This window comes from Trachypithecus francoisi, unplaced genomic scaffold, assembly GCF_009764315.1.
Source record: "Trachypithecus francoisi isolate TF-2019V2 unplaced genomic scaffold, Tfra_2.0 Contig01621, whole genome shotgun sequence".
Taxonomy (NCBI): Eukaryota; Metazoa; Chordata; class Mammalia; order Primates; family Cercopithecidae; genus Trachypithecus; species Trachypithecus francoisi.
Window position 1 is genome coordinate 32,437 of NW_022681446.1, and position 12,997 is coordinate 45,433.

General features: G+C 54.8%; 1 protein-coding gene across 1 annotated transcript in view; it reads left to right on the forward strand.

Moving 5' to 3' along the window:
- Positions 1 to 664: 664 nt before the first annotated feature.
- LOC117074583 (histone-lysine N-methyltransferase PRDM16) overlaps positions 665 to 12,997 on the forward strand; it is a gene marked incomplete at its 5' end in the record, with an annotated part of 55,523 nt that continues 43,190 nt past the window's right edge. Inside the window, 3 exons of the mRNA XM_033196205.1 lie at positions 665 to 771; positions 1,018 to 1,152; positions 12,341 to 12,443. Coding sequence (XP_033052096.1) covers positions 665 to 771; positions 1,018 to 1,152; positions 12,341 to 12,443 — 345 coding nt within the window. The remainder of the gene's footprint in view (positions 772 to 1,017; positions 1,153 to 12,340; positions 12,444 to 12,997) is intronic.

A 12,997-nucleotide genomic window follows, 5' to 3' on the forward strand; every position in this document is an offset into this window, starting at 1 on the left:
GCAGGACGCACCTGCCCGAGGACACAGCTGCCCACCCACATACACCTGTCCAGCAGGATACACCTGCCCAAGGGCACTCCTGCCCACAGAGACACAGCTTTTCTACTTTTGGGACCTGAGTGTGGTGTGTCCCCAGCCCCTGCCCCCTGTCCTCCCTCCTGCCCTGTCTGGGCTGGGCTGCCCAAGATGCCACTGGTTTGAATTCAGAACTCAGAGTAACCACTGGCCAGAGTGGGGGAGACTGGGAGGCCTGCAGCCGCCACCCGTGGTCAGGCTGGTCGAGGTGACACCATCTCTCCACAGTGGACCGCAGGTCAGGTCTGCTCATCAGTGGTCCTCAGAGGAGTAGGGGTAACAGCAAATAAGAAAAGCCCTAGGGGTGCCCGTTCAAGGCAACAGCAACAACAAAATAAAGCCAAGTTGGTGTGCGTGTGACTTTGCGGGCGTGGTGAGAAGAGCTAGGCGTCTTCACGCTGCTGGGTGTCAAACTGAAACTCTCCAGCTTTAAGGAAACCAGATGCTTTTCTTATTGTCGGAGTGGTGTGCAGGCTGCCCTGAGCGTGCACACACACACGCACATGCACACCCAGCAACACCTTCACCTTCAGACATGCTTTTCTCTAGCCCAGCGCCCCAGCTCCTTAGCAGAGGGCTCTGCTCCCAGATGCAGCGGTCTCTGCCTTCTCACACGTGGGACAGCTTTGCTGCGGGGGTGGGGGTTGCGACTCTGGAGGCTCATTTTATCGCCGGGCCAGGGCAGTGATCTGTTCGGTGAGAAAAGAAAAGGCCATTCCCTGCCTTTCCGCTGGGCTCCTGGAGACTCCTGGAGACTCCCAGGCTTGGGCAGTCTGGGTGGGCTGGGAGCCCCGCTGATGCCCGGAGGGTGGGCTGAGGTCTGGATGCCGACTTGCCTTCCTATTTGAGCCCAAACAGCCAGGTTTCCGGGTGGGCAGAGGCAGTGTGCAGACTCCAGCACACAGGGCACCTCTGACTCCTGCTTCACTTTCCTCCCAGCAGATCTCCGAAGACCTGGGCAGCGAGAAGTTCTGCGTGGATGCGAATCAGGCCGGGGCCGGCAGCTGGCTCAAGTACATCCGTGTTGCGTGCTCCTGCGATGATCAGAACCTCACCTTGTGTCAGATCAGTGAGCAGGTAGGTCTGGGCTCATGACGGGGACTTCTGCCCCTTGGAATTGTCCCTGAGGACGCGGCACAAGGAAGATTGGCGGAGGTGCCGAGGCGAGGGTTGTCTGAGCCTCTCTGGGGACATCTGTCAAGCCCTGGCCTGCGGTGGGGGCACTGTTTGGTGCTCGGCCAGCGCTGGCTTCTGGGGAGCTGACTCGCCCCGGGAGGGCTCCATCGGAGCCTTGCTCAGGGCCCCTGCCCGAGGCTGGCAGCTCCTGAACCCCAGGATGGTGGTTCGGGTGGAAAAGGGCAATGAAGCAGGCAGGACCCCAGATCACAGGGTCCACACTTCCTGCAAATGCCGCTTCCCCGAAGGACACGGGAGAAGCATAGAGCAGGAACCGTCACTGCAAAAATCCATCTAAATGGCACTGTTTAACCAAATTTTCCGAAGAGTCAGCACCGGCCAATGAGGCAGCCACTCAGGGGCCTCCTAAAGCCTCCAGGGCCTCTGACCAGCCTGCTGAAGGCCTTGGCCTTTTTGGCACAAAGTCCCTGTGAACCAGGCAAGAGACACCTTCACTTCCGTCCCTGCCACCTCAAGACTGAGGCCCCCACTAAGCTCCCTGGACCCTTGACCTCCACGGCTGGTCCACCCCACCACCGGAACAGGCGTCCAGACCCACAGGCTGATCAGGGGAGAAGATGCGGAGTCTCTTTCTACTCCAGAAGGCACCATCTCCCCAGAGTTGGTCGCTGCTTCATGAATTTCTCTATTCCAAGCTTGCCAGTGGCCCCTGGAGGCTCTTCTCACTCTCAAGCCAGGCCTCCCGGGCGGCATTTTCCACCCTGCGTTCTCAACACCGTGCGTTCCTCAGGGTGCCTGGGGTCCCCGGCCCCTTCCATCACAGCAGTCTGGTTTTTCCTGTAATATCTTGGGGTCATACATGAGATTTCATTTGCAAAAAAGGAAAAAAGGATCCTATGGCTGTGAAAAATGTGTGTGAAGACCACATCACGGAACATTCCCGGGTAGCCTGTGCAAGCCATTGAAAGTGGTTCAAGGCTCTCGACTTGAGAGAAACAATTTTGCACTAAGAAATGCAGAGAGCAAACTCCAGGGAGGTCCCGCAGGCCCCGGCTGGCTGCCAGGGGCTCTCCCTCATTTGCCGTCCCCTTGGCTGTGGAGCAGAGTCTCCACCGAGCAGTTGCTCTGCTGGACAAGCTCGTTCTGGATGGGGACATGGATCTGCTGTACTACCAGGACTTCTGTGGTAGTACAGAAGAGCCAAAACTGTTTAAAATAACTTTTTCTGATTGAAAAAAAAATACAGAGAGGAAGCAAAAGAATAATCATAAACATAAGAACAGAACTTAAAAAATATATTTTCTTTATTCCAGATGAAAGTGAAATTGGAGTGAAGGAAAATTGGGCTTGAGGTGCATAGAAGGACGGGTCTTTCCATCCTTTTCTGGGGCTCAGATTTGCAGACAGTGTGTGTCCTTGGCCGTCTGTTGGGAAGCCGAGGGGCAGGGGCACCACAGGGCTGGGCCAGGGCTGTGCTTTTGTGAGATGCAAACGACAGTAATGAAGGACCCAGATTTTTTTATTTAAGAAATAAATGTTTATTAGAACATTTGAACTAAACTTAAGCAGTAAAGTGGGTATCTTTACATGTCTAGCTTTTTAAAAAACAAACAGATGTGTAATCTTCTCAAAGAGAAGCCTGTCTTTGAAAAAAATCTTCATTGTATTATTAATATTTCAGGGAAGTTTTCCTTTTAGCTACACATGAGGTCCAAAAGGAATGGGCTGCTTTGCAGCCAACTGTGTTTCCATGGTCAGGACCAGGGGACAGAAATCCTTGTTGCCAGGATGGAAGAATGATCCTGAATCCTGATCCGTTCCTTCCCTTTACCCCGCCGTTACCCCACAGTGCCGACTCCCTCCAAAGCTCCGTCCTAGAGTCAGAAACATACTTGGCTCTATTACCCAAACCACAGATAATGTCAAAACGACTGGGATACCTCCTGACCCGCTAGACGGCTCTCTCCAACACCGCCTCAAGGGATTCATTCCCTCTGCTTTAGGTCCATAGGCTGAATTAAAGCCACAAACCCAGAGGGAACTTGAAATGCACATTTAAGCAAACGCAACGTCAAACTGGCCCAAAGCAGAGAGAAATTCCTCCGCTCAGGGCACTTCTGCCCCCTCAACCTCACTGTGAGACCCTTCCCCTCCGAGAGGGAGAGGATCCCTCTGCTCTGAGAACACCCTCATAGGTAGCACAGTGGGTGACATCGGGTGTTACGGGGCCACCAACACTCCTGCCCATGTCCCCACAAAGGTGCACCTCTGAGCTGGATAAGCCACGTGGCTGGAATGCCCGAGAAACGCCCAGGAAAGCAGGAGCCAGCCGGAGGCTGGAGGAGACTCGCTGCCCAGGCACGGGGAATGAGGTGGTTGAGTTGGCAGCTTCTCCTCCTGAAATCTCAACCGTGGATTTCAGTTATCAAAGGAAAATGAGCATTGTGTGGGACGTATTTTCTTTGAATAATAATAACATTTAAACACTAAAAATATGAAAAACTGCTCTCAGAAACCCATAGATTCTCGTATGAAATGACTTTTAGCAATGCCTTTTTGAAAGGGATATCATAGATTTCAATCTAGTGTTTAAACGCTCTCTCGTGTGCGCTGTGATGGCCACATGGCCTCAGTGGAACGCATTTCCATTCCCTGGCCTTGACCACAGAAACGTGGGTTCCTGCAACGCAACCTATTTGACCCTATGTGGATCTCAAATACAAACTGCCCTGAAATATTAATAAAACCAAGATTTTTTAAAAGTGTTTCACAGCCTCTCTTTGAGAAAGAAACATTACATGATGCTAATGCTATTTCTCAGATTTCCACCATGCCAGAAGTTCCACCACATTTCCCCCCCACACAAACACACACAAGTGAACAATCCTCCTCCCTTCCTCTCTCTCTCCCTCTCTCTTTCTCTGTCTCTCTTTTGCAAGATTGCACACCCACCCTACCTCTAATACAGCACAGACACAGAAGGGAAGGAGCCATATCTGAACATCTGAGGTCCGCAAAACAACGTCGAGTCTGCCAAATGGCATTCAGCAGGGAAAATACTTCGGCCAGAAAAGCATCACCGTCATTTTGAGGTTCGAGACATGGGACCTCAGCCCCCATTCTCAGAGGAAAAAGGAGACTGGGGCAGAAGATGGTCCAAACATCCTAAAAAGAAAGTTCTGGAAGCCACAGCGTCCCAGAAGAGATGAGCTCTCCTGCTGGGCAGAGGAGAGAGGTCGCTCTGAACTGAAAACTCAGGTCGATATTCAGATGGGGACCCAGGCTGGGGCTTTCCTCCTGAGTCTCCTGCTAGTGGCAGCCAGGACTTAAGCAAACACTGGGGCCTCCAGGGTGCTCCTATGTCCTTGGGGTGAGACCCACACTTCAGGGGCACTTTGGAGGCAGGGGAGTCACATACCTCCTCTGGCCCATCCCGGGCTCCTCCTGGCCTTCGCTGGATGCGGGCTGCTGTGCATTCATATGGGGTCTGGGGGCGGGCGCCACCCCCATATCCCTCATGGTTCTGTGCAGTGTACTGGCGCTCTAGCTGACGCTTTCGGGCGCCCCAGGGCACCTGCTGAGCTGGGTGGTGCAGCACCCACAGGCCCACTTCTGACATTCTGGCTGCTCAGAAGCCTGCCCAGATCACTGACCACACGTCCCTCTCCCTAGCATCCCCTAACATGCCCCAAGACACCTGCCCTGTACAAAAGAGGACCGGCTATCTGCTCCTCCACAGCCACTGGGGAGAGGCAGGGGACAGGGGCTTGAGAACATGTGAGCCCCAGAGCTTGGAAAGACTCAGCAACCGGCCAGCACCTCCCCAGAGGCTTCCCGCTGCCCTGCCGCCCCACGGTGCCTCATGGATGGAGGCAGGACGGGCTGAGCTGAGGGCAGCATGGAGGCCCGGATACCCTCCTTCCCAGGCGGGGCTGGCCCAGCACCCTGTCCCTTCCCATCTCAGGCCCCATGGGCACTGGACCGTCCTCTGCATGAACGAGAGCTATCCCCATGGTGTGGGGCTGAGGGGCTGCTTGTGGGCCCCACCTCCACATTCTCATCTAGCAATGAGATTCCCCCTCCTGGCCCCAGGGGACCTCTTGAGAGGTGACGGGGCCCATCCCCGGCCCTTGCTTCTCTAAGACCCATCCCAGCCCTCCTCATGGCTCATGGGAGAGCTGAGCAGAGGCAGAGGCCACATTGGGTCATGAATTTGCTCCTGGGCCCGGCCATGTCGCCCAAAAGGGGACTTGTGGTTTTCTATTTGCACAAAGAGGCCCCAGATCACAGCCAAGGACATGCTGGCCCCTTCCGAGGCCAAGGGAGCCGCTGCTCCTGAAGCAGCACAGGCTCCTGGGGAGCTGCGGGGAGCAAAACCTCCACGCGCACAGCTTGGGGGACCGAGCCTTTGCCCTGGGACTTTCAGGGCAATCGGATTGCAAGGGAGGTAGGGCCTTGAGGTGTCAGAAGTCAACATGGGGGACGTTGACTTGCTGCCTCATCTGAGCATGAGCGGAAGAGGGACCCTCGGGATCTCCGTGCACTTTTCAGGGGTGCGCCCGCCACGATCCTCCGGCTCCTACTTTCCTTTTTGGAAAATTCAAGACACTCAGATTCCCGCTGCGTGGTTCTTTCTCCTGTAATTATGAACAAATGAACTGGTTTGAAATGTTTCAGGAGGCACAGACAGAGGCAGTTCCTGAATTTGTTTTAACTTTAAGAAAGAAAACAAGAGCTTGGTGATGAAGCGCCCACAGGAGGACGCGGGAGGCAGGGAGGGGACTCTCACGGCCGGCGCTGTTTGTTTCTGGTTTTTCTTTTTCTCACGTTGCCTCAATAGGGCAAGAATGTTGGTGGTTGGATGTCAACTTGCTAGGGGGGTGAGGATGGCGGGGGACGGGGCTGAGGTCACACATGAATGTCAGGGAGCCAGACTCGGGTGCGGGCCCCCCAGTGTACCTCAGAACGGCTGTGGGGCTCTCAAACAACCTGCAGCACCCCTGGGTTGAGAAAAGCAGCCCCAATCTGCACAGTGCCCTGGGGCTGCCTGGGCAGCAGACAAACCCCGAAACCCCAGCGCCTTCCAGGGGCAGAGCAGGGGTCCCGGCGCCCGCCGTGGAGCAGCGCAGCCCCCCCGCAGAGCGTGTTCCGCGAAGGCATTGTGTTAGAAGAGTGGCCGCTGGTGGCCAGGCAGCACCGCGCGGACAAGAGCCTGCGCTGGGTGTGCATGAGAACCCGGGGTCTCCCGGGTCGGCGGAGGGCATTTCTCTTCTGCTTTGTCATCCTGGGCTCTGACCCGGGTCCTGCGTTTCTGTCTGGGCGTGTGCCCTGTCAGGGTTGGGATTTTAAACGGACGGCATCTAACACCCATCATCTTGTTCTGCCCTGACCCCAGACATGTCCATATTCCCTTTGCTTTTATCTCTCACAATTTTTTTTTTTTTAGACAGAGTTTCACTCTTGTTGCCCAGGCTGGAGTGCAGTGGCACGATCTCGGCTCACTGCAACCTCCGCCTCCCGGGTTCAAGCGATTCTCCTGTCTCAGCCTCTCAAGTAGCTGGGATTACAGGGGCCTGCCACCATGCCTGGCTAATTTTGTATTTTTTAGTAGAGACAGGGTTTCACCATGTTGGTCAGGCTGGTTTCGAGCTCCTGACCTCAAGTGATCCACCAGCCTCGGCCTTCAGAAGTGCTGGGATTACAGCCGGGAGCCATCGCCCCCGGCCATCCTCACAATTTTTTTAAATTAAAAATCATAGATTTTTAATTTGGTCAGGGCACGCAGGAGCCTCCAACCATGAGATACAGTTTACCCCTTGAAATGGGAAGGAGGAGGGCAGGGCGCTCCTTTGAGCATTTCATAACCAGCTTACAAAAGACTTCCAAAGCGTATTCAAGTTGCTTTGATTCCCATTTTATGGGGCCCCCTTTGGAACAAACTGATCCTCTTCTTGGTGAAAAAAAGGTTTAAATTCAACTATGCCGTCTGAACCCCTTCGCAAACCACCTGTTGGGATGTGTATATTCCTTTCCTGCTCATCACAGGCTCACTTTACTAGAAGAAGCTATTTAAGAATGATCAAGGTAATTTAACTGTGGACCCGTCATTTACATTTTTATAATCCAGATCCAAACCACACAACTAGAAACAGATAAGTGTACATAGAGTTTTATTTCATGTCTGATCGCTGGGGAGGTGACGGCAGGCATATCGCACACAACACAATAATAAAACTTAGGCTTAATAAAAATGCTTCAGCCATGTGCGGGAGGAGAAGAATGTGGCAAAGCCCAGGACTCCAGCAGGCTTTTTCTCGCTCTGCCAGAGGATAGGACGGTCTGCAGTCCGGGAGCCTGACTGTGGTCTCCTCCAGCCGCTTAGCACGGAGGAAGCCATGAAGCGCGGCCGGCCAGAGGGAGGCTCGTGAGCACAGGCGTGCACAGGGGAGGGAGAAAAGAGACCTCTGTCCAAAACCCGGCACTGCACATGGGGTGCTGCCCCTGCTGGCATTTAGAGCACCATCACCACTACATGCTCAGCTCCTGGGCCAGCCTCGGGGCTTGGGGGATCACAGCACTTTCCCACACTCACAGCGCATGGAGACAGCAAGGAGTTAAAGTGAAGCCGGGAGCAGCGCTGAGACCCAGCCACTTCGCCTCAGGGGAGGTCCTGAGAGCTAAAACCAAAATGCAGGAGACAATCCTCAGACCAACGTCCTCTCTCTCCCAAGGCCAGGTGAGAGGCAGACTGGGTCACCAGGGGAATTTGCTTTTGGGAAACGGTTTGGGAAGAATTTCGATTCCACTGGCTGCTTTCACATGTTTTGTGAGAAAAGCCTCTCGCACAGCAAACTCAAGCACAGTTGAATTCTGAAATCTAGAATGGTGAGCGATTGAGTTTTTTTCCAGTAAGCACACGGAAGGAGGGTTCACCTATTTGATTCAAGCCTGCCTTTAAAGTTTCTTATACTGGTCAAAAAGAGACAAGAAAGCCCAAAAGTTCGCTTGATGGAAAAAAATCATTTACTCCAGGAAAGAGAAAACAGGAAGAGCCGCTGCTCAGATTCACCCCAGTGCCTTTTACTCTGCAGTCTGGTGATTCCCACCTGGAGGCATTTACATGGGGGTTTTCGTCTATGTATATTGTTAAATTCTATGATTAAGCGGGAGTGAAAACCGTACCACTTACAGCTTCATATTCGAAAGTCGTCTCTTTTCTTGTGAATTGATTTGATATTTTAAAAAACTTTCTTTAAAGACCTGTAAGGAGAAGGTATCCCAAAGCTGGCAGCCATTGTAAATTTAAATGATTTCTGTGTCTTAAAGAATATTGCGGGGGAGCAATGATATGAATTTTCATAAAAGGCTCCGCCTGAATGAACGTTGACAAACCCCGAAAGCCCAGCCTGACTTTAGGCTTTTCGCAGGCAATTTCTCTGCCTTCTGTTGAGAACGTGGCCATTTATTTGTCCCAGAACTCCGTTTACCTACAAGAAGCCGCCTCTTTGTGTCTGGAAAGTGATAAAAGGGGAAGAAAATAGGCAGGGTCATGCTCATGCTAAATACAGTTTGAATTCCGAGGACCCGTGTTTCGTGTGGTTCACCCATGTTCAGTCAAGTCATTGTTGTTACAAAGAGAACCTGAAGTGTTGGAACAAGGACTTAACTTCAAATCCAGTCTGTTTGGCATCATTATTTTTTAAAGCCATTTAGAGCAGACATTTATTGGTGCTAGTAAACTCAGCTGTTTTTAAGCCGGTTCCCCACCCTCTCAGATCCTTAAACCAAAGAGAAAATTCCAGCCTTGCCCGTGCAACACAACCCCGGGACTCAGGCACGACTTCAACAGCGCAGCGGACGCAAGTGTTTATAAAAAGGCATAGATGCTTAGATGCTGTGGCTTAAGAAAATATACTGTTCTTCTTCCTTTCCGGCGGCCAGTCCCCCTCCCTGAGGCCGCTGCTGGGGGCTAAAGGCTATCAGAAACTCCAGACTTTATTTTTGCTTGAACAAACTTCTCCCACCACGCTGACTTAGTGCTCTGAGCAGGACCCACCACGGGTCGCACAAGGAAGGAGGATTATAAGCAGACGGCAGGAATGTGTAGGGAGCTGCAGTCATAATTTATGACAGGCCCTGCAGGAAGGGGCCTGCAGTACAGTAAATGCGCAATTTGTGACGCCCTCGAGCCAGGAGCCGGCCCAGGCTGGGTCCGCAGACGCCGGGTTCCCACCGCAGCCGGTCTTTGTCCCGGGAAGTCGCCTGACCCCGCCGGCCAGGAACAGTGGCGTTCTCGGCGCGTCTGGCTGATAAGGCCTTTGTGACACCGGGGACAGGCTGTAAAAACGCACCCGGCTTTTGTCTGCACCTCAGCGCCGCTGGCAAGGGCGGGGCCTGCGACTTCGGAAAAGTTTGCGCGGATTCCCGTTCACCTCTGACCCCCAAAGCAGTTGGAGGCAGGTCGGGGACCCCCGCCCCGCCCCACCCCGCCCCGCCTCGGGCCCTGTGATCAGCAATAATAGCGATTAATTCCGACTGCGGCTCCAAGTTCCGTGGCCAAGGCGCCCTCCTCCTGCAGGTCCCAGGCCAGGGAGGGGGCGCCCGCGGCCCAGCCGCCCTCCCGCCGCGGTGGCTCCGGGGCAGTGTCTGCGCCGAAGGGCAGGGTCTCCCGGCACATCTGGTGCCCTCGGAGCCGGAGTGGGGTCCCAGGAGACACGGGGGCCCTCGGATTGGGGGAAGAGGTGGGGGAAGGGGTTTCCTTCCGCAGCCCCGTGGATCAGAGAGGGAGGCTTGGCGCCCTCGGAGCTGGGGTGGGGGATCCCTGGAGGACCAGCACCCTTGGGTGAGGGGCATCCCAGGAGATCTGGCTGCCCTGGGAGGGTAGGGTGTAGAGAAGGGAGTCTGGGCGGTGTCCTGGGAGTGTCTGTGGGCTTCAGAGAGGGAATGGGTTGGGGGCGGGGGTCAGGGGAGGCTCGGAGGCTCTCCGAGGGGGCCAGGCGGAGGACCCAGGAGGGCCGCACCCGGACCCCGTCTGCCCACCAGCCCTCTCCCCGCCACTAGAGCGGAGCTGAGCTGCGGGGTGGGCGGGAGGATGCCAGAGGTCTCACATCAGGACCCTCGATTGGGGGGGCGGCCTGGAGCCAAGGGGTGGGAGGTCAGGGTCCACATCGTCCTCTAACGGAGACCCTTGAGAAGCCTCTGATGCGCCCGCTGACCCTCCTCTCTCCTGCCCAGTGCGCGGGCCAGGCCACCTGCCCCAGGGGCGTCAGCCAGGCCGGACACTCAGCAGCCCCTTCCACCTGCGCCTGCTACAATGCCACTCGCCGCACGGCTCTGAGGGTCACCCAGGCTTTGTCCCAGCTGGCACTTCTCATCCTGCACTTTGGGTCCAATTTTCTAATACAGTGGCTCAGGTTTCTTTTTCAAAAAAGAGACAATTATTCAGCCACTGTGTGATTTTTTTTTTTTTTTTTGATAAGAGGATACAAAACTGGGGTCCTAATAACAATGGGTTTAGTTGAAGAAGTTACCATGGGCCAATTTCTCCTCTCCACTTTTACATCTCCTCATAATTTTAGCAACTTACCTGTTGCACCCTAAGGGAACTTCACACACTGCTGAGAGAGGCTGTGCGCCTGCTGTCCTCCCGCGTGAGAGTGCGCCTGCTATCCTCCTACGTGCAGTTCCTCTCTGGGTGTCTTGGGAGTAACAGACACTGGGCGTTACAGTCATGCTGTGGCTTCTGTGTGTCCTTTGAGAGTTCCTTGGTGTCATTCTGGAGTCAGTTGGGACTGGCAGACTGTAGTGAAATCCACAATGTGGGGGACATGGGGAGGAGCATGCAGGGGCCACGCCCAGCCCTGTCTTGGGGGTGCCCAGCTGTGTCCAGCCACAGGCCCCAGCCAGGTCCAGCTGCTGGAGAGCCTGGCCTGACACAGGATGGTCAGTGGGGATGGGAGTGTCACCCACAAGGATGGCCATGTCCCCTCCATCCCTGGGAGCCCTTCCCTTTCTGAGTCTAGAACCACTCTGTTTTCTTGGAGGAGCCTCAGCCCCAGGTCCCGCAGGGGCAGGTGGATTTCCCTTGGGCTTCTCCCCAGCCTCGCAGCCAGTCCTCCGGCCAGGCCTGCAGGTCCCTGGAAGCTCCCCAGTTACTGTGATCAGAAGAGAGTCTCAAACACCCACATGTGCGGGGTGGGCAATGATTCTCCCAAGAGAAACACACCCACTGCCAGACACTCCCGGACCAAAGACGCAGCGTTCCTGGTGCGGGCGGCACAGCCCATGCCCTGACCCAGGCCTCGGATGGCCCAGCCTCCCCTTTCTGAACTTCCAATTTTCTTCATCTCGACCACCACTTCCACACCCCAAGACAACCTCCTCTTTTCAGGAGGCCCCTGGCAAGCCATGGGGACACGGCCCCCAACAGCACTGCTCAGTGAGTAGAGTTCCAAATGGAGGTCCACTCGCCCCCAGGGCTTGACCAGGCTGCAGAATCTGCCTGAGCCCACCAGTTCTCACGGGTGTCCTCCATCCCAGACTCTCACCTGTGGGGTCAGCCTCAAGGCGCCAAGTTGACAGTGGGCACATAGTCCTGCCCACCCCAGCCATCCTGGCTGATGGCATCCCCACTCAGGGAAGAACCACAGCCCCGTTCCTGACCCACTGGCCAGGCTCAGCTCATGGCCACTTTCAGAAACAACCAGGTTCACTCCACACTCTGAGCTCCCCCTCCCCCACCACCACTGGCAAAGGGTGTCTCACTTACATACACGAAATTGAACAAAAGAAACTTGAGAACCCACCCAGGTGGGCTCTTGGTGGAAGCAGGGCTCTGCTGTGCCCCCAGGACACCCCCAGCTGGGAACTTTGATGCGGATCCTACCTATTTAGTCAGCCACCCCCTTTATGAATGTCCTAAAACCCAATAAAGCAAATTAAAAGGGGACGCAATTCCTTCTGTGCATACTCCGCAAAAGTTCCAGAGGAGACCCTCTTGGTGGCAATTAGAGGAAAATCAAGTGCAGGCTGAGCTGCATCCACAGTGTGAGGGCTGAGTGTGCACTGAGAGGCTCTCCAGACACCAACAAACCACACTCACCCTTTCTCTCTGGTCTCTCCATCCTAGATTTACTATAAAGTCATTAAGGACATTGAGCCAGGTGAGGAGCTGCTGGTGCACGTGAAGGAAGGCGTCTACCCGCTGGGCACAGTGCGGCCCTGCCTGGACGGTAAGACCCCTCCCCTGAACTGGGCCACGGCCCCTGGGAGACCCCAGCCCACCAGGAAGAGGAGCAGATGCCTGGGAGGACCCAGGGCCTCTCATCACCTCAAGCCACCTAATGAAGGCCAGGCGGCCCCCAACTGCCGGGTGCCTCCATTTTTGCAGACCCCAGGCCGGCAGAAATTACCCGCCCCCACAAAGGCTCAACCTAATGGCTTTCTTGTTCCTCTTCCCTGGGGCACCCAGGAGGTGCACCCAGAATTTAAGAAGGGCTTCGGGCAGTGGGCGAACTGATACCCAGTGGATTACAGCTTGGCAGTGTCAGGGTCCCAGGTGATTTTTTTAAACTGTGTTTTATTATTGCTATTGTTCTGATTAGCAGCAGCAACAGCAGCCTTTGCTTTCCCCGGTACTTAAACGAACACACACACACCAAGCCAGTTTGTAGTTTCGGGGCATTTCTGGCTGCCCCAGAGCTCTCTGCGGTGTGGAAAGATTTCGTTTCATTGAAGAGAGTAGATGATGGCGTGTGTGTCTTTCAAAGCAAAATGTGCATCTGTA